The sequence below is a fragment of the Hyaena hyaena genome, unplaced genomic scaffold (assembly GCF_003009895.1).
Source record: "Hyaena hyaena isolate Hyena2069 unplaced genomic scaffold, ASM300989v1 scaffold_1111, whole genome shotgun sequence".
Lineage (NCBI taxonomy): Eukaryota > Metazoa > Chordata > Mammalia > Carnivora > Hyaenidae > Hyaena > Hyaena hyaena.
Genome location: NW_024081746.1, coordinates 273,758 through 294,798, shown reverse-complemented (window position 1 = coordinate 294,798; position 21,041 = coordinate 273,758). Strand labels below are relative to the sequence as shown.

The following is a 21,041-nucleotide window of genomic DNA, read 5'->3' as shown; positions in this document are numbered from 1 at the left end:
TGATATCAACTCATCCCATTGTGAGGCTGAAGCGAGCCTGATCCTTCCACAGCTACAGACTAATGAATATTGATAAGCACTGTTGCCAATGGGGTTCTCTTGAGTGTCGGGTGCTTTACATGAGCCACATGTCCCCACCACCGCTATGTGAACTGAGAGGGCGAGGCAGCCCCCACTTCACACTGAAGGAGCTAAGGGCCTGAGGGGCTAAGTAGCCCCCCAAGGATCCTGCAGCTGGTTAGTAGGAGAGCCAGGATTCGAACTCAGGTCAGCCTTCTGCAAAAGCCATCCTCTTCACAAGGGCAGGCTGCCTTTTAGCGACTCTTCTATTCCGACAGTAGCGGGAGATTGATACAAACCGTCTCATCTCTCCAAGAGATATTGGGCATCAGGATAGAGCTGCTACTCATTAAAATCAATCTTCCATAAACATTTTGTTTAGCACTTTAAATCTACCCGCTCCTTAAAATTCAGCTGCAGGATGGAATAGCTGACATTCTGTTCTCAGAGGGAATGACTCTTCTTTCCATCTTCTTTTTTTTCAAAATATGTTTCATCAGCACAGTGCTGGGTGCCGAGCTACCTCCTCTTCCCAACCACAGAAGGCTCGGGGAACCCAGTCCACGAATGCTGTCAGTGTGGAGGATGTAGAGAAAACAGGGTTTGATATACAGTGTTGTGGGGGACCTCAGATAGTCCTGAGAACCAGCTCTTGCCTGATCCAGTTTGGCCTCGGAATCCCCTCTCGCGGGGTCTGCAGGCTTTGAGGGTAGAAGGGAAGATGAGAGAGAGCCAGGTTTTGAGGGACCCCTTTGGAACAACATCAGGACTTCATCTGGCCATCGACGGCTGGCTCCCCACCTCTGAGATGTCCAGGAGTCAGGCGGAGTGGAGAGGCGCTCGCTCATAAAGCAGGCAGCCCTCTGCCTCTTTCCTCCCACCTTGTCAGTGAAATTGGATTCCTTCAGTGATGGTATTTGGGTCTCCCTCTGCTCTCTGATGGTCTTTCCAGCAGCTGTGCACTCTTGTCCCCCTCCTGCTTCCACACAGCTTTACCCAGGGGCTGCCCCTTCCTCCATTTCTCTCTCTCTCTCTCAGATCGTCTTTCTCCAGGACCATCTCCCATGGTGGCATTGCTGGCCTCGCACGGCCTGTGTGTGCTCGCCCCAAAACAAAATGGGCTTTGCCTACTCAACACTCAGTTTTATGACACACATCGATCAGCCTGACAGCCTGTTTTCACATGCACAACAGGAAGTCAGCAGTGAAAGAAACGAGAACTGCAGCCATGAGCAGTGACCGCAGCTCATGTCTGCAGCGCCGGGGCCTGCCCGTGTTCTCTTCCACCCTTCTTTCTCAGCTGGTGACCCCTGGGGCACACATTTTTTTTTTTCTCTCTCTCTCTCTGTCTCTCTCCTGTGGAGGAAATGACTTTTGTAAAGTGAGCAAACAGATCAATAAATCTTCTATTTTGTGTGGTGCTGAGGATGCTGTCACCGTGAAATAGTAAATCTACGCTGGGCTGAGGCAGTGCCGTGGCTGATTCCAGAGGGAAACGGGGTCTAGTTCTCAATGACCAGAAGGCCTCTTGAGAGAAGGAACAAAGTAAGAGGCCTTTTGAGGCCCTTTTCTCTTTCTCCTTCAAAAACTGGCCCTCCCTTTTCCCAAGCCAGGACAATTTCTTTTGTCCAACACATGGTTTTCATAAGACTAATTCAGCACATCAAGCTCGAGTGTGCCTGCCCCGTGCATGACTTCCATCCAAACTGCAGCTTATCACGGTCTCCATCTCTGTGACCCAAACATATTTAATGCTAAATCGATGTCATCAGAAGTCCTGAACTAATGAAACTGACTTCAGGCCCAAACTTTGGTAATGCCGAAGTCTAAACAGCATGGGGCAAGACAACCAATGCCTGGGCTCCGGAGGAATTCAATTGGGCATTTTCAGAGTGTGGAGAACCTCCAACTCAAGAAGGAGTGACAAAGAACCTTTGTGTTTCTATTTTGGGGGAAACACAGAGAGGTTCTACAAAATAATCCTTGAATAAAATCAGGGTTTCCAGAAATTCTGATGGCTCTAAGGATTTTCTTTCTCTTCACCCTCAAGTTGAGAAATAGTCTGCTCACTTTCCCTGTTCTCAAGAAAGATGGCAAAACTGTGTTCTGAGGAGTGAGGTGTAAAGCCTGAGTTCCACCTGGAATATGCCTTTGTGTGTTTAATGGGGAGTTGCCAAGATGACCCCCCCAAAGTCCGATGTTGTGACCCTGTGTCAGAGCGTGGGGCCTCAGCATGATTGTGTTGTGACAAGTGTGACAAAGTGCCTTCCTGTCCTGAAAGGTTGATGTTTCCTTGGCCTGAGAGGGTTTCTGACCTTGTCCCAGAGGCTAGCGAGCACCATGTGTTCCCAGAGCTGCTTGGGTGAACCCAGGGCCTTTCCAGCCTACAAAGGACAAGATGGAGGCGACACCATCCTGGGACCCTCTACACCTGCTCAACGTGAAGTTCCTGTGTTCTCTCCCACAGCTCATTGTCTCACGGGGCAGTTGTGGGGAGGCGGCCAAGGATGTGTAGCATGACGCTTACAGACTCCAGCCTATTTTCGGAAGACAAGATAATATCACAGGGAATCCCTTCTTTTGAAAGCCCTGTTTTCTAACCGGTAATAATGGTTTGTTTTTTTTTTAAACGAGAAGAGAGGTGTAATTTTATCTTCCTTTTTAATATACTCTTTTATGCAGGAAAACAAGCCAGTAGGCACCAGCATTCTGCAGCTTGTGGTGACAGACAGAGACTCCTTTCACAATGGGCCTCCCTTCTCCTTCTCTATTCTGTCGGGAAACGAAGAGGAGGAGTTCATATTGGACCCACATGGGGTCCTGCGGTCAGCTGTGGTCTTCCGGCACACAGAGTCTCCGGAATATGTGCTGTGTGTCCAGGTATGGCCTCGTCCTCTGTCCCCATCAGGCCGGCTTTCCCTTGTGCCGGTTTCCGTGCCCGGTGGATGGTTTTTCTTTGTTGAGCAAGTCAACGTAATTCATTACCATGCAGGAATGTTCCCCTTTTAATCTCAAATTCAATTTCACACCAATAAAAGCGGCCTCTTTGTGTGAAATTGAACAGGAAGGAAGAGAAGCGTCATTGTTCAGAAGGGACATTCCCGTAGGGAGTACCAGGTGGATGGTCACTGGGCCTAAATCTGCATTCTCAAAATTCTTAGGGTTCTAAGTCACCCACAAAGACAACTAATTGGTCAGGGCTTGCTGCTTTATGCTGAGTAGACGTTGCCACATTACTCCACTTGAGAAAGCTTCCAAACCTTGTCCAAATGTGATTGAGACATAGCATGGCCTCTGCTTTTGAAGAGACCTTTGCTTGGTAAGTTTTCCCGGTGAAGCAGGAGGGGACTGAGCATTAGGATGGCAGTGGCCTCCCAACATTTCAGCTTCCTCAAAGTCAGTGGCCTGTGTAAAATGAAATGGGACAAAGGGACAAAAGTGGCAGAGATGGAAAGGGTGTGGATAAGAGCAGGAAATGAATTCCCAGGAATTAATTTTGCCAGTATCATGATTTGGGTCCCATCAGTAAACTAAGGGACTTTTTTACTCACTGTTGCCACAGAGGGCAACCTAAAGTCATTATTCATGGTGGCAAAAATAACAATAATAATTCTTTATATGTGTATCACATTCCATTGTGTTCATTATTTCTCTTGATAAGTTCTGGCTTACACTGTAACCTTCCAAATTAATGACATTTGGCTCTGAGCATGTCAGTGAACGCTTTGGTTGCCACCCACTCCTCCAACAGTATTGAGTAAGTAATTGTTCTAATGTTTATTTACTTAGTTTTGAGACAGACAGCATGAGCAAGGGAGGAGTAGAGAGAAAGAGGGTGAGAGAGAATCTCAAGCAGGCTCTGCACTGTCAGTGAAGAGCTTGATGTGGGGGGGCTCAAACTTGCAAACCGTGATATCAGGACCTGAGACGAGGTCGGACACTTAATTGACTGGCCTCCTCTTAAATAACTTTATATCACAGTAGAGGTTACCAAGAGCAAGGAGAGACTTTAGTGCCTTCTCACTGGAGCTGGCATAGATCTTTTACCCTCTCGGATTAGAGGGTAGAGAATAGATTTCACATCTCAGACCTTGGACACACCACAGAGTGTGTCTCCTCCTAATCCCTTATGTTAAACTACCACCAATTCAGGAGTTTCTGCCTTCCTGAGGTCCCTGTGTGCATCAGTTACATCTCCTTTGTCATTGCCCCACTTTATTCACTACCTCCCTGTTCTCTCGTTGTTGCAGGAGCCTCCTGGGTGACTCCTCTGGCTTCAGCCTCATTCTTTTATGATATATCCCTACACCCCTCCCAGAGTAACCATTCCTACTTTGATTATATCAGCCCCCCAAACCAGGGGTCAACCAACCACAGCCCCTAGACCACATCTTGCCCTTAGCCTGCTTTTATAAATAAAAGTGTATTGGAACATAGCCTCATCCATTCATTTACAAGAAGACATGCAGTCCTCAGTCTGAACTCCAGCCCATACTGGTTTTCCAGACAGACATGGTTTTCCGGTCCTGCTCAGTCCATAGGTCCACTAATCTATCACCTTCCACCCAGTGGCTCCGTGCCTTTCTGTTTCCTCTCTGCTCTCTGATATTTGAGTGGGCAACCTCTGGCCTACAAAATCCATGGCCCTCCGCAGTCTGACTTCAAGTTCAACCTCATTTGCTAACTTCTCTTTTCTACATGACTTTTCCATTTCAGCTTCTCTGGTTCATATAGTTGATCACAGGAAGAATGCAGTGATTTTAATAATAAAAATAACAGTCACAGTAACCCTGAGGTACTAAGTACTTCCATGGGTCAGGCCTGTGCTAACCACTTTGCAATCACTATCTTTTAATCCTCACCATAGGGGATTAAAGTGAAGTAGGTACTATCATTATAGTCATATTAAAGGTACAGAAATTTAAGATCAGAAATGTTAAGTAACTTCCTCAATGCCAGACACACAGTGAGTGGCTGAGTCAAGATTCAAACTCAGGTCCATGTGATGCCCAAGTCCCTTTACACTGCCTTCCACATAGGAGGACCTATCTCCAAGGGCTACCACATCCCTCCATCCTCAGATGCCTTCCCTGGGGACCCAGTACACAGGGATCTGCCCATCTCTGAAGCTCTACAGCACTGTCTACACCCATGCTGTGCATGGAAGGTGTTCAGGAATGATCTGCTGACAAGGTGCTCCTTCTGTCAATTCTTATCAGAGGAGGAAGGCATAGCCTTTCCAGGCTACCTATTTTTCCCTTCTGTGTTCCATTTTTTATTCTGTACCTTAATTTGTATAATTCATACCTCATGTTATTTCTTCAATATACAGAAAGGTGTTCTCTGGCCCAATCCAAAGGAAAAAATTGCAAAGATTGCTCCTTCAAGTATGAACACAACTTTATGTATGAGGTCCCCCTGTGGCTTCTGTTCAAAATGAAAACAAGGCCAGTGTGTTGTGGGCATGTTGGAATCTCATAGCATCCTCCATTCTCCTTCCCTGTTCACCCCCAACGGCTCTACTGTGTGGACATATTTTATCGTCCGTAACAGTGTGCATGTAAGGACCAAAGGTGATAAATCACTCCTCTTACTGCAATGCACGCCTTCAGCATTTTGCAGAACAGTAACAGGGGACGGAGGAAGAAGCAAACACGGGTAAAGGAATAAGCGTCTTCTCTCCGGGTTTTGTTGTTTTTAAAATTGTTACAGTTTGTCTTAGTTCCCTGCCTTTCTCCCTCTTGGTTGTTTTAGGCAAAAGACTCAGGCAAACCCCAGCAAGTTTCTCACTCCTACATCCGCGTTCGGGTCATTGAGGAAAGTATTCACAAGCCCACGGCCATCCCCCTGGAGATTTTCATTGTCACCATGGAAGACGATTTTCCTGGTGGAGTCATTGGGAAAATCCATGCCACAGATCAAGACATGTACGATGTGCTCACGTTTGCCCTGAAATCGGAGCAGAAAAGCCTGTTCAAAGTGAACAGCCATGACGGGAAGATCATCGCGCTGGGAGGCCTGGACAGTGGCAAGTACGTCCTGAACGTGTCAGTGAGCGACGGCCGCTTCCAGGTGCCCATCGATGTGGTCGTGCACGTGGAGCAGCTGGTGCACGAGATGCTGCAGAACACCGTCACCATCCGCTTCGAGAACGTGTCCCCCGAGGACTTCGTGGGGCTGCACATGCATGGTTTCCGGCGCACCCTGCGGAACGCGGTCCTCACCCAGAAGCAGGACAGCCTGCGCATCATCAGCATCCAGCCCGTGGCGGGGACCAACCAGCTGGACATGCTGTTTGCAGTGGAAATGCACAGCAGTGAGTTCTACAAGCCAGCCTACCTGATCCAGAAGCTGTCCAACGCCAGGAGACATCTAGAGAACGTCATGCGCATCTCGGCCATCCTGGAGAAGAACTGCTCGGGGCTGGACTGCCAGGAGCAGCACTGTGAGCAAGGCTTGTCCCTGGACTCGCATGCCCTCATGACCTACAGCACGGCTCGCATCAGCTTTGTGTGCCCGCGTTTCTACAGGAACGTGCGCTGCACCTGCAATGGTGAGTGGGGCTTAGAGTCCCCTGCACCTCCCATGATCGGAATAGTCTGGGCGGCCATTCCTGGTAAGCATGCAGTGGTTCGTGCACTCGTTCAACGCAGTATTTCCTGGCCACCGACCATGCGCCAGGTCACCGCAAAGGATGCTGCGGCTGGGGGTAAATGGGCCGAGCTCCACCCCTACTTCTGCGGAGCCGCTCAGGCGAGCAGGCCAGCAGGATCCCCATGTGTAGCCTGTTGTTAGGAGAAGTACAAAATCCCGCTGGAGGACCCATCCAGAGAAAAGGATTCCTGGAGGGCTGGGATAAAGGAGAAGTAGGAATCAGACAGGTGGAAACAGGGAGGGGAGGAAGAACATTCCAGACCCGGGTGCAGCTGGTAGGAAGAAGGTTCAGGGCAAGAGAGAAGCCCCCAGCAGGGGAGTGGGAGAGATGTTGTGTCGCTGGAGGGCAGGGCACGATGGCAAATGAGACCTGTGAGCAGGCTCAGGGTTCACACATGGGCCATTAGCCAGGATGAACACTGTAGGAATTGTCCCAAGGCAGGAGGAGCCGTGGGCGGAGGTGAAGAAGTGACACGCCCTTCACAAAGAGCATGCCGTCTGCAGAGGGGAACGGATTAGCTGGGCCAGCCCCGCGGCAGGGCAGCCAGTTAGGAAGCTGCTGCTGAGGGTGCAGGCAGTTAGATCTGCTTCTGTGAGAAGCACAGCCAACGGATGGATTCAGCCATCAGAGCGGCAGAGATGGAATGGCTCAAGTTTGCTTTGTGACTAGAGTCCCTGAACCTTGACCTTTCCTGGTCAGAGGCCATAGCTGCACAGAGTCACATGCCCATGGCGGTCAGTGAGAAGGATTGCTCTCTGCCTTTTTTCCTCTTGACATGTGGAGACATAAATTCACTGCCCTTTCCTACGAATATTACACCCTGAGTTTTTCTAGCTAGCGTGAACTCGGCCCAAAGGGACAGTGGCCAGAAGAGAGGCCATTTGTAAAACCTCTCTTTAGGTAACTGGCGACAGGTAGGGCCCTTGGCCTTTTCTCTTAGAGAAAGTTCTTGGTTGCAGCTTGAAAAATAAGCTCATCAGAGGAGGGCTCCGGAGATCACAGCTCCCCCCAAGGGCCATTTTGACAGCCTCCAAGCAGCCCAGAAAGTGCCAGCCCCTCACTAGGTGGTACCAGTGAATTCTGCCTGTGTTTTCATCAGGTAAATGCAGGGATGTCTGACCTGTTGCATATGTAAATTAGCTCCAAAGTAACTCAAAGCGTGCATGCTAGATGCAGTGTATTTCTGGCAGATGCCACCAACATGTAGGATTTATGAATGCCAGCTGCCCGGGCTTTACCTAAATTTCCTTTGTAGGCGAACTGATTTATGCACTAAAGCTCTGCTATGGCCTTCATGCAGTGATTCACAGCAGGGCTCAAAAGAGGTTCGCTACAGGACAGGGCAGACCCTGCAGGAGAAACTAAACCAGCTAATTAATCCTTGTGCTCTGAGAACTCATTTCAGTTAGCAAAAATCTGTGGCGGCAGCAGGGTGCTAGGCACCGAAGATTCAAGGTGGAGGGGTGCCTGGGTGGCTTAGTCAGTTAAGCGTCCAACTTCGGCTCAGGTCACGACCTCACAGCCTGTGAGTTTGAGCCCTGCATCAGGCTCTGTGCAGACAGATCAGAGCCTAGAGCCTGCTTTAGATTGTGTGTGTGTGTGTGTGTGTGTGTGTGTGTGTGTGCCTCTCTCTGCCCCTCCCCTGTTCATGTTCTCTCTCTCTTTCTTAAAAATAAATAAACATTAAAGAAAAGTTATAGTTATGAAGATCCAAAGTGGAAAAGACTCAGTTCCTGCCGTTAGGAGCTGACTACTATAAGGTCACAAGGTCAGCTTGCAAGGACGTATTTGCAATAATAGTGTCATTATAATAAGTGCTACCAAGTAGAAAGGACAAAATCCCTGCTACGGCCAGAGAGAAGCTTTCTGTGGACATTTCTGTACCACACAATGTATGTCCTAGGTCTTGAGGGATGAGTAGGAGTTCACCAAGAGAAGGCAGAGGAGGGCAGATGTGGCAGAATTTCTTGAAAGAAGGAATTTAGAGGGATGATTTTTGTTGGGGAGAGGGAGGTTTTTCATGAGACAATAGTGTTTTAAATGCAGTAAGTTTCAAGGTAGTGTCCTTGCCCAGGACTCCTACTATTCTCTGGTCTCCACAAACCTTTCCACTCCCAGTAAAGCAAGAGGGTCAAAAGGCTTTGTGATTCAACCCCCAGGCATCCCAGGAAGAGGCCATCTTCGTTTGAAAAGTGAGCATTTCCGGGACCCCTCCGTGTCTTAGTCAGTTGAGCATCTGACTTCGGCTCAGGTCATGATTTTGCAGTTCTTGAGTTCAAGCCCCACATTGAGCTCCCTGCCGTCCGGGCTGAGCCTGCTTGGGATCCTCTGTATCCCTCTCTCTCTGCCCCTCCCCCACTTGCACTCTCAAAAATAAACAAAAAACATTAAAGACAAAAAGTGAACATTCCCTCTGAGAGGACTGTACATAGTTTCAGGTTCACCTCAGAGCCTCTTACCTTCAAGTCACTCTTGTAATTAAGCTATAAAATAAAACACTGGATTTTAGTAGTAAAAAGACTTCTAAAGGTCATCTGGTCCAGTCCTATCTTCAGTCTTCAGCATGTGATGTACAATAATCTCCATTTGATAAATGCAGTAGCTCTGTGCCTTGCCCAGGGCTGTGCAGCTGGTGAGAGTGGGGTCCCGATACAATAAAGGCCCTCCTTGGACCCCGATTTTATTATCTACATCTTAAGAATAGGAACTCTTCCATTTCTTATGTGAATCATTGCCCCAGAGCTATGTGCTCTATAAGAACACTCAAATAACCCCATTTTCCCCAGCAGACTGATCACCAGCCTCACGGCGCCGTTATAGGACATTGCAGGGTCTCTCAGACACCAGCATGCGTGGGGCTTACCAGAAATGCCTGTTGCTGAGCCCCACACTCAGATGTAACAGGAGGTTTCAGGGGGAGCCTGGGAGTCTGTATAGCCTGGGTGATTCTAATGCTGGTGGTCAGGAAAGCAACCTTGGAGAGACTTCACACCAAGATAAAAGAGGAAAAATTTCCTGTAGGTTCAAGGGGCAAGCTCTTAGTTAGAAATAGAAATAGCTCTGACTTCTTCTAAAGTGTCCTCTAATGAAAATGCAGTGAGAAACTGTGAAGGAAAGCATTAGACATTTGAGGCATTTTCTCATTTATTGAATGGAGAGGTAATTGAATTCAATAAATGCCCCCCTTAAAACACACACACATACACACACACACACACACACACACAGGCATGCACAACTAGTATTGACTGTTCATCAGCTTACTCTGGAAGCTTGGCAGATACAATAAATGGACTTTTCCACCCCTTGGTGGAATAATTATGATGATAAATAGAGGTGGCTGCCTAATCTGGACTGTGTAGCAGTATTTATACAGATCTGGCCTCAATATGCTCCTTCCAGCTTCCAACTCATCCTTCTCTCATGCATCTTCTTTTGGGTCCAATTAACAAAATTAGTATCTTGAACCAAACTGCTGGGTTGCTTTGACAAAATGAAAGAAGACTTGAGGTTTTATGCCAGATAGGCTCATTAGATCCCAGCTACCGCCAAGCATCACATTTGAACAGGACTTCAAGAGATAGGAAGTCCTGATGTCCTGACACGGCTCCTGGTAAACTTCACAAGTTTCATGAACATTAGCACTTCAGTTCAGATGAACAGGGAATGGATGGATGCCCTTGAGCCTCTAGAAGAAAAGCAAGTGGGCAGAGCCTCAGGGACAGTCCACAGGGCTGTGCTGGCTGTCCATTTCTTAAAAATTGCATTGACTTTTCAAAAGTCTGATAGTAAAATCAATCAAAAAGGAGACACTTGGCCAGGAAGTGGACTCCCTAGGAGACCAGCAGAGTTTAAGAGCAGGGTGTTGATGGGAGAGACAGCCAGAGCTCCAGGTAAAGTGAAGGGAGCATCAGCGGTGGGTGAAACATGGGGCCAGCTATGCAGAGTGTGCCCAACGGCAGGCCTGTCCTTCAGCCATGGGCTATGGCGCTGTTGCAAGAGTTTGCTCGGCAAGGTGAGAGTGACACCAAAGCACATCATTGACAGTGATGCCTGCTGGGCTAGACCTGAAAGGATGCCTCAGATCAGGTTGGTATTGGGTAGAGAGTGCTCCAGGCCAAGGAGCAGGAAAGCTGAGGCATGGAGGTGAGAACGTGCACAACTGAAGACAGAGGCAGGCATAACAACTAACATTTAGTGAGCTGTGACCCATTACTATGCTGTTTTTCAAACTTACATAATTGCAGCTAGCCCTTATAATAACCTTCAAGGAAGGGTATTATTAACTCTCCTCAACAGTTAAGGAAACTGGGGCACCTGGGTGGCTCAGTTGGTTGAGCATCCGACTTCTTCGGCTCAAGTCACGATCTCAAGGTCTGTGAGTTCGAGCCCCCACCTAGGGCTCCCTGCTGTCATTGCAGAGCCCACTTAGGACCCTCTGTCCCCTCTCTCTCTGATCCTCCTCCACTTGCACTCTCTCTCTCCAAAAATAAGTAAACATGAAAAAAAGAAAAAGAAAAGTGTCTTGTTAAAAAAAAAAAAAGTTAAGGAAACTAAACCTTGGGAAGATCAGTTGACCTGCTAAAGTCGCAGAGCCAAGTAAATGGCCACGCCAGGACTCATACCTGACAACCTCACGTACCTACTACGTCTCCACACTTTTGAAGGGACCTGAAAGTTCCCAAATCACCCTCCCACACATGACAGACATCCTGTTAACTGTATTCCTGGCACAGTAATTTAGCCAACCTCACAACCTCACAAGATGGACCTGAGACAGTCTCCTCCCTCCCAGTGCACCCAAATCTGCTTCCTGGTAATGTCCTCCAGCTCCATCCATGAGAGCCACACAGAACCTGCCCTGTCTGCCGCCTCCTATACAAGCTACCCTCCAGATATTAAAGGACAGTTCTTATGACCCTGAATCCTCTTCTCCTAGATGAACTGCTGAAGTTCCTTTTGTCACTGGCTGCAAACAAATAGAAGCTATAGACAGTTGTAGGGGTGTAGTTAGGGCCCAGAGGAGGGAGTCGTCAGTCCTATGGTGTTGTCCGGGAAAGGTACTGGAAGCAGAGAAGCTTGTCCTGTGGAGTCTTTGCCAGGCAAGTGACACTGTGTAAGCAGAGAGAGCAGTGGAGAGAGAGAAGGGCCCAGAGATTTGGGGCACCAGCTCCCTTTCATTTGCTCCTTCATTCACAGTGCAGTAGATACTTTGCCAGGCCCTGGGCAGGCGCCAGAGGTCTAGTGGTAACTGAGGCTGGCATGGTTCCTGCCGCCATGGAGCACAGACCAACAGCATGCATGGGACAGACCAGGAGCTCAGCTGGACAGGGTGGCGAGGAGTCAGGACAGTCCTGGGGAGGAATACCAGGCGACAGCTCAAGGAGCCTGCGATAGGCAGTCACAGTGATGCGCTTCTAATCACAGTAAAATAAAATGACAGAGGCTTCTGTGATGCGGTAAGACACTTAAAACTTAGCTTTGATGAGTTGGGTTTTTTTTTAATTTTTTAATGTTTTATTTATTTTTGAGAGAGAGATAGAGACAGTGTGAGCAGAGGAGGGTCAGAGAGAGAGGCAGACACAGAATCTGAAGCAGGCTCCAGGATCTGAGATAGAGAGCCCGAGGCGGGGCTCGAACCCATGAACCATGAGATCATGACCTGAGCCGAAGTCGGATGCTTAACTGACTGAGCCACCCAGGCGCCCCAGCCTTGACAAGTTTTTAAAAGGCCAAGAAAAAGTCTGAGATTTGGGTTTACATTTGGGCTGGAGTTTGTGAAGGCTCATTCTCAGAATAGAAAGCCAATAATCCCCATCCCAGTGGTTTCAAAGAACTTTCAGTGTAGCCTCTGAATCTTAACTGGCTTCCCCTTGCAAATGGGGAAGTTTCCATTTTTCATTCATAACAGCTGTGTCTCTGCAGAGCCCTCATCTCCAGGGCCTGCCAGTTCCAAAATGCCAAGGGAGGTTTAGTGGTGTCGTCCCTGGTGGTGACACCAGCTTCTCAGTGTGTGGACATTTTCTTCTATATTCCACCTACGCACGAGTGCCCCAGAGAGGATGTCGTGACCGAAACTGTGCTCAGCCTTCAGCGAAATCATCCAGAAAATATGGCTGAGCCAAGCAAACGTCATTCCAGATGATTCTGTGCTTGTGGGAGAACCACAAGAGACCACTTTGCAACCAAGAGACCTCTGGAGAAGGTGTTTTAAAACTTCATGGGGGCCAGGAATTAAGGGGGAAGCCTACTGACTTATGTGCCATTTGCCAAGACGTGGCAGCCTGGCAAAGTGTGTGATTCAGGGCGTAAGATATTTACCATTAGTTACTGGACAGTATCATGAGGCAGAGACGTAAATCAAAAGGTTAAATCTGCTCAAAGCGATGGTGATAGTAATCACAGCTAGACGCTGATGTATTAGCTAAAGGCAGAGACTTAACCCAAGGGCTTGTGGGAATACTCGGGGGACAAGGAGAGAAGAGCCATCAATATGGGAGTGAGACCCTCCTAAAACCTCAAGGGGATCACCACTCTCCTCTCTCAGGTCTCAAAGCTCTAAAGCTTCTGCTCAAGTGAATTGTATGTTGTCAGCTCTGTAGAAAGTGACCTAAATTTCCACCTGAGCAAGACTTAAGAACATGGAAATCTTCTTTCAGAGAACAGTCACATTGTGTGCACATTTCTCCTGCTGGAAAGGCTGTGTAGAAAAAACATATCTGCCCAAGATAAGGTGGCCAGGGACCTGACCCCACAGTGGCCTGGGACACTGATTAATAAAAAGCTCCAGGACTTATCTTATACCCGCCCCCCCCCATGCATACAGGGTTTCATATCATGTGTCAATTTACAAATCATGGACTTGACCCAAAAAAGACAGCATGAAAAAGATTACACTTGAGTTCAGGTTTCTGGCACATGGCTGAGTCAAAACAAGTGTCTCCAGTCTTGAGAGCTTATAGTAATTTGTTTTTACTGTAAGTTTTTCCCTTTACAAATTGCTTTCACAGGGACGCTTGGGTGATTCAGACAGTTGAGCATCTGACTCTTGATTTCGGCTCAGGTCGTGATCTCATGGTTCATGAGTTCGAGTCCCATGTTGGACTCCGAGCTGGCAATGCAGAGCCTGCTTAGGATTCTCTCTCTTACTCTCTCTCTACCCCTCCCCACATACACACTCTCTTTCTCTCTAAATAAATAAACATTTTTAAAAACCTGCTTTCACATACATTAGCCCCTTTGATTCTCACAATTCTTTGAACAATTATTATCCTCATTTTTCAGAAAAGGAAATCGAGACTCAGAGAAGACAAGTGACCTGTTCAGAGCCACACAGTAAATAAGTGGAAGGACTGGTCACAGCCAAAATCCACGTCTGCTGCCTGTTGGTGCAGACCCTTTCCTGGGGTGCTACACTGGCGTCTTGAGGGGCCCTAGGAATGAAGAACAGAGCTTTCTCTGCCTGCTTTGTGTTCTCAGAGTTGCTAAAAACATCTGGCCCTTCTGTCCTGCCCTGACACACAACAAATAGCATCAGTTGGTTTGATAAAGTGGACCCTTCTCCCTTTTTGCCAACTCTGGCGCCAAACTGATGGATGCCTGGAAATGCGGAAGGTGTAGGGCTAGAGCTCCCAAACCCCAAGCTGTCACTGATCACAGGGCGAGTTAATTAAACCTGGATTATTTAGTGATAGTTAATAAGATAAACTTCCTCCCAGAGGCTAACGGGAGCTGACACTGTGGTCTCCTAACTGTTACTATGATGAGGCACTATCTGCCACCAGAGCGGGGGTCTAGTACATGTATATACTTCCATGCAAGGGGGGTGATAGAAACATATTTCTAAAAACAGATTAACCCCTCAGCATCCGCTTAAAGCATACAGGATTTTACGTCACTAGAGAATTTAGGGCTTTGTCAGGAAAGAGGGTTATTATCCCCAGAAGATGTCCCCAGGTCCCAAACATCTGGGTATACCTGAGGTCAAGGGACACACATTGTTCAGAGTTAGCATACGAAGGTCAAGACCCTCTGACAACATATATGTCAGAAGGGACCTAATTTCTTCTCCTCATTGATAGACATACAGTTATTGTACATGGAGAATATTTACTTTGGGGAAACCTGTTTCTCGTAGCTAGAAGCCTATCTGTATTTGGAACAGACTGCGTTTTGCACACATGCTCACATCTGTCCCCAGCTAAGGAGTACCTTACATTTACACTGACCTCCAGACTCGAATCTGCCTTCCTGCTTTCTGGAGCGACGGGTGAGCAGACCTGCCCTGAGCAGAGTGAACTGACAGCAGCAGCTGGAGCCTGCATGTTTATGGCTGCTGGGACTTGGCGGGGGAGGTCCCCAAGGGTTTTTAATGCATCAAGAGACAGATCTCTTGCCAAGAACTGTCCCTTTTGCCTTGAAAATCCTATTGAAAATAAAAAGGAAGAAAAAGAACCTATCAACAACAATGGCTGCTAGAATGAATGGAAATACACTTACTATATATCTAATATTTATATTATTATTATTAGTTTTAGAATGCACATATTATAATACTTAATGTATTTTTTTATATCCTCCAGCTAGAATTTTCATAATAGGCACTGGATATAACATAATCCATTAACTTAGTGGATGCAGTTAGGTGGGTTCTATGGTTATGACATGAGGAAAGAAGAAAAAGCTGTGAGTTTGAACCCCCAGCCACTGGTCTGAATGGCTTTGTCTTTAACCCAAGTTAAGAGGTACAGTGACAGAGTCAGAAGCCTGTGCAGCTACGAGGGCAGGGCTGATGGTAAGCGAAAAGGTAAAAAAATGTGAGAAGGTACTCAAATGCTATATTTACTCTGAAATACCGTGTTTAGTTTTTTATTATATAGGCTTACACTGGTTTTTAAAATCTTTCTGTAATTTCTATACTGTCATGGGTCTGAAATTATCTAACCCTCTTTTCTTTCCCCTTTTGACATAATGACTTTTCATCTGGGGTGTTGACAATGCACGGTTTCTTAGCAATGTGGCCGTGCATGGCACCAGAACAGAAAAGATATGAATGTAGTATAAGTTGCTGCACCTCATCAACATAGAAATTTAGAGGAGGGTTACCCTTCGACTGGCTAAAAGAAGACACGGCAAAAGGCATGTCCATGGAACAGATTTCTTAAATACCTGGGTTGCTGTTTCTGTGTCTAACTGGTAGGTGATGCCCAGAGTTACATCTATTTGATGGGATGCATTTTGGGATTCATTTATGCACATTGCCACCTTCATGTGGCCAAGGTTAGCACTGGGCTGAGTTTGCATCTTGGAGCATATATGGGCTAGTCAGTCAACACTTAGGAGCAACTTGAAGTGCGCAGGCCATTTGCAACTGAAATGAAGCCATGTATGGAGACAGCAAAGAGTCAGAGGGCAGAGCTGTGAACTTTTCATGAATGGGTATTAACACATGCGAGCAGGTGAGCCACTAACCGTGGCTGGCTTATTCCCTTGAAACACAGTCCCTTCTTACTCGAAGGATCTCCTCCTGCAAGCCTGAGTTTAAAATGCTCCCTTCTTTTATTTTCCTTTCAAGTTTACTTATATTTGAGAGAGAGAGAGACAGAGAGAGAGAGAAAGCATGAGCGGAGTAGGTGGAGAGAGGGAGACACACAGAATCCAAAGCGGGTTCCAGGCTCTGAGCTGTCACCACAGAGCCCAACACGGGACTTGAACCCATGAAACTGTGAGATCATGACCTGAGCCAAAGTCGGACGCCCCTAAAAGTTTCCCTTCCTTTGTGAGCATTTCCGACATTGTCCCAGAAAAAACAATTGCCCCTTCTCTGGTTGCACTCACATGTCACTGTCTAACTGGTTACCTTATCGGATTGTAATCTTGTGTTTGCTTGTTGTTTCTTGGAGGGAGGGAGGGTGGCATTGTTTCCTTTCATCTCTGTATATTCCTTTCACCTTTCATGCTTTATATACAAGCAGGCTTATCACCTCAGTGGCCCTAAAAAATTATTGAATAGATGCACCAAAAATTAAAAATTACTTAAAAACTGGTTATCAAAAGCCCTTTGAAACAGATCAGAAGGAGGTAGAACAGCTGTTTTAAGTTGCATAAATATTGATGAATACATGGCAGGAGTAAAGATTTCTTGGGATGAAAATAGGAAGATGTATTTTGGGGCACTTGTGGCTTTTAGAACCATTTGTAGAGATCATTCCAAATTTTCAGTTAAAAATCCCTTCATCTTCTAAGACTTTGTAAGCTGGCTCGTTGCCACCAGTATGTTTTATGGCTGAGCTCTAAACCAGTAGAAAATAGGATTTATGAATTCTGAGCTTGCTGGTGCTACTTTTATTGCTCTTCTCGAAGACTGCAGTTTTTAAATGTTTATATGTAGTTAGCATTAAATTTCTGCTTTCTCCTAGACAAAGATATGACTCTATAATATGATAATATGCTTCATGATGAGGAAAAGAGGATGGCAGGGAGTAATGCCTGCACATTCTTGGTTCGCAGAGGAGTGCTCCATTTGGCCACTGCTAACCCAGCTGTGGGCGAGTTTTCATTTGTGTCTTCTTATATCTAGTCCTTTTCCCACTTAAACTCTCAGTGCGTTGGAAGTGGCCTAATTACATATGAAATATCCAAGACTTCTGAAACGTGCCCTTCCTTCAGTGGCCCTACATCTGCCATCACCACACTTCTGGCATGGCTCACTTGGGTCCTGAAATTTGCCTTAATCAGTTAATCGGCTTTCCCGGATTTTCTTTCTGAGGGATTAACTTTTCATCTCACTGTGCTGTGAACATCGAACAGGTAGGAAGCAGCCTGCCTTTGCCAAAGATAATGCAACTGTTTTTGATAGGCGGCAGGGCACCTGTACAGCTAATCAATACAAGAGCAGGTAGCAGAAGGGATTAGGAAGCAATGTGTATTGTGCTCGCCTGGTTTGGAATTAGTCATACTTTTCTTTAGGAAAGTCTTTCTCTTTCTCCTCTGAAAACAACAGCTAACATTTTCTGAAGTCTACCCTCTAAGTTTTTCAGAGCAGGGAAAGGGCATGGGAGAAATCTAAACTCCAGTGATGTATTCAGGTGATCACCAGTATGCAGGACCCGCTCCAGTCTACAGTATCGGAGCCCGGGTGGTGTGATCTTTTTTCAGCTAAAGTTGGTCCAAGTACAACCTTAGCACAGTTGAACCTAATAGGAGGAGCTCCGTGCATTCTCTGCAGGCAGCCTACTTCAGTATGCCGGTGCGTTTTTGCAGATGCAGGGACATTTGACGGGCACTCACACCTGTAAAAGCCCATTCAGGTTCTCCTGCCTCTCAGCTCAGAGCCCGCAGAGCGCCACTCTTGAACGTTTCCTGTGCTCCCTGGGATGTAGTGTGATTCCCCACATACTGATCATGTGTGTTCCATTTTGTCACAGGAGGACTGTGCCCGGGGTCCAATGATCCTTGCATGGAGAAGCCGTGTCCAGGGGACATGCAGTGTGTCGGTTATGAAGCCAGCAGGAGACCGTACCTCTGCCAGTGTCCACCAGGGAAGCTGGGAGAGTGCTCAGGTGCAGAGTGGGGTGGAATGATGAGGGTCTAAATTCATTTTCCTGAAGCACTTGCCCTTGAGTAAATTACACTGCCCTAGCCCTTCCTGAAGACATTTCTGTCTGCATGCAACATTTACCTTCAGAATGGACCACAGCTGACATCCACCCTCAAACGTACTTGGGATTTATTACAACTCCGGCCTGTGCTAAGGAAGCATGTAATGACCGTGGACTCCTTATATAACAGGAAGACCACAGCATGTGTTTTCAATCATGTCACATGGATGTTAAGAGTATAATAGTGGAAAATAGAAGGCCGTTGGTTAGGCAGAGGAGTCAGTATCTGTGGCATGGACTTCGATGGTCAGAGGGCTGCACAACCCATAGCCACAAAACAGAGATCAACAGAAGGTACAGCTGAGCCAGTCCAGTTGACCTCCCATGGGGTAAGCCCAGCCCAGAGCACCAAGTAAGCAGACTCTCCACTGGAAATACATATAATGAATGACATGCTCCCAGAAGGAGAGGTGCTCATCTCTGTGGAAGGAAGGAAGGGAGGGAGGAGGGAGGGGAGGGGAGGGAGGGAGGGAGGAGGGGAGGGGAGGGGGGAAGAGAGAAAAGAAAGGGAGAAAGAGAGAAGAGAGAAAGAAAGGAAGAGAGGGAGGGAGGAGGAAANGGGGAGGGAGGAAGAGAGAAAAGAAAGGGAGAAAGAGAGAAGAGAGAAAGAAAGGAAGAGAGGGAGGGAGGAGGAAAGAAGGAAGAGGGAAGGAGGGAAGGAAGGAAGGAAGGGGGAAGGAGAGAGGAAGGAAAGGAGGGAGAGGGAAGGGAGGGAGGAAGGAAGAAACGTATTTTGGTTCTTTCAATCCAAATGACCCTGTTACTGATTTTCACTCCATTGCAGTACTTTGTTTGCTTTGTTGATTCACATATTCTGTATCACTTCTAAACTCTATAAAGACCTCTTTTTGGTAGAGGATGTATTTAAAATACAGGCACACTGGTACCCTTTTTGGAATCCAAGAAGTATTTATTAACCAAACAATTATGCCTACTATGTGCAAGGCACTTTGCTAAGCATTGGGTTTTAGAAATTCATCCTTTGCACAGAGAAGCACTGTTCTCAAACGTGGAAGCTAAAGCTCTTTCACCGTTGATTTCAAGAATAGAGCAGCCCGTGAAGTGAACACCGGTATACTTGCCTTTGAAGTCATCTAGGGCTTAGATTTAAAAGATACTTACACTGCCCCTCCCCCTGCACACACCCTGTGCACACTGCAGGTGGTATGTAGGATGCCAACCAAGCCAACAAGTCTCCTAGCTTCAGATGTCACTTTCTGCCCATCTCCCTTCTCCTTTCTCTACAGAGAACTTTTGATTGTTCATGCTTGTCATCCATGTGGTATATTTTCACACTTTCCACCTCTCACCCCAGCAAGCCAGCTTTTCAGCATGACTTTGCTTGTTAGAACATAAAGTTGGAGGCAGTAAAATAGAGGGTGACCACAGAATTGGGTGATGTGGGGAGGACTGAGGATTCTGAAAAAGGGAGCCTTGAAATTAATGGCCAAAAAAATTGTAACAGCAGATGATTAAGACATCAACTCGCTTCTTTCAACATTAATGCAAATGATGTAAGTTGGCTATTTGGCATTAGGATACTCAGAGAATACGGATATTCTTCGAAAATGGCTTTGTCTTTCCTCTGCCTCATGGAGTGGAAAGTTTTTGAGTGTCTAAGTGGTTAGTGGTGGGAATGAAGGGGTATCTTTTCATGGTGCTCATTTTGGAAAGTGGGAATTGGGACATTAAGAAAACTCAGGTTATAGAATTTACCAAGTTTCCCTTGGCATGAGACAACTAAGATTTCTTTGGATAGCTGATAAATTAATATTTTTTCCACATTGGAATTAGAGTGGGGCCTGAAGTGGAGAACCAGTTTTTAATTTAAAAAATGGCTTCTCCTCAATGCCTTCATCAACTTCCCATGGTCTTTAATCAGTTTGCTTGATAGTTGTTGGGTGATTTCACATGTCCCTGACCATTTCTGGATGCTAACAGTATATATCTCTTCTCATAATGGTCTTTTCAGGGCACACTTCTCTCAGCTTTGCTGGAAACAGCTACATCAAATACAGGCTTTCTGAAAATAGCAAAGAAGAGGACTTTCGGCTAGCTCTGCGGCTGCGAACTCTGCAAAGCAATGGGATTATAATGTACACCAGAGCAAATCCCTGCATAATTCTGAAGGTAATTAAAGTGGGTTATCTTCTCTTGCAGTCAGTTCTCATGGTAATATTTTGGCTCTTGGATTGGGGACTAAAGTCTTTTTTTTTGTCTTTTGAGTTCAGAAGACCAGAAACTGGCTTTAGGGCACAGAGGAGCCACAGCAGGGCTGGGAAGTGCGCCAACACCCCATTTCCTTTTCTACACCCAACTTCAGAATTGGCTCTTCGGATACTGGGGCATCTCTCTCTAGAGTGGGTTCAAGGGCTGCCCTCCTTTGAGCTGTAATCAGGCAACAGTTCGTTAGAGTGCACTTCCTAATCAATTCCACGGCAGGGACAGTCCTTTAAAAAGATTGGCTGTGTCCTATTCTACCATATGGGTCTATCCCTGCTGACCCCTGAAGGTGACTTCTGTTCTTCCACAGGGAAGAAGTTGGAGATCTAGGGTCTAGAAGGTTCCATATGTCCTATTGTGGCTCAACTTTTAAATCATTCCCAGCCTCAGAAACCCTCCAAAGCAGCCAGATTTCCTTTAGAGCAAGTCTGGCATGTGTATGC

General features: G+C 46.8%; 1 protein-coding gene across 1 annotated transcript in view; it reads left to right on the top strand.

Moving 5' to 3' along the window:
• FAT3 (FAT atypical cadherin 3) overlaps positions 1-21,041 on the top strand; it is a 191,834-nt gene that overhangs the window by 137,012 nt on the left and 33,781 nt on the right. The window contains exons 20-23 of the mRNA XM_039222360.1: positions 2,743-2,940; positions 5,815-6,613; positions 18,142-18,276; positions 20,348-20,505. Of these exons, the coding sequence (XP_039078291.1) occupies positions 2,743-2,940; positions 5,815-6,613; positions 18,142-18,276; positions 20,348-20,505 (1,290 nt within the window). The remainder of the gene's footprint in view (positions 1-2,742; positions 2,941-5,814; positions 6,614-18,141; positions 18,277-20,347; positions 20,506-21,041) is intronic.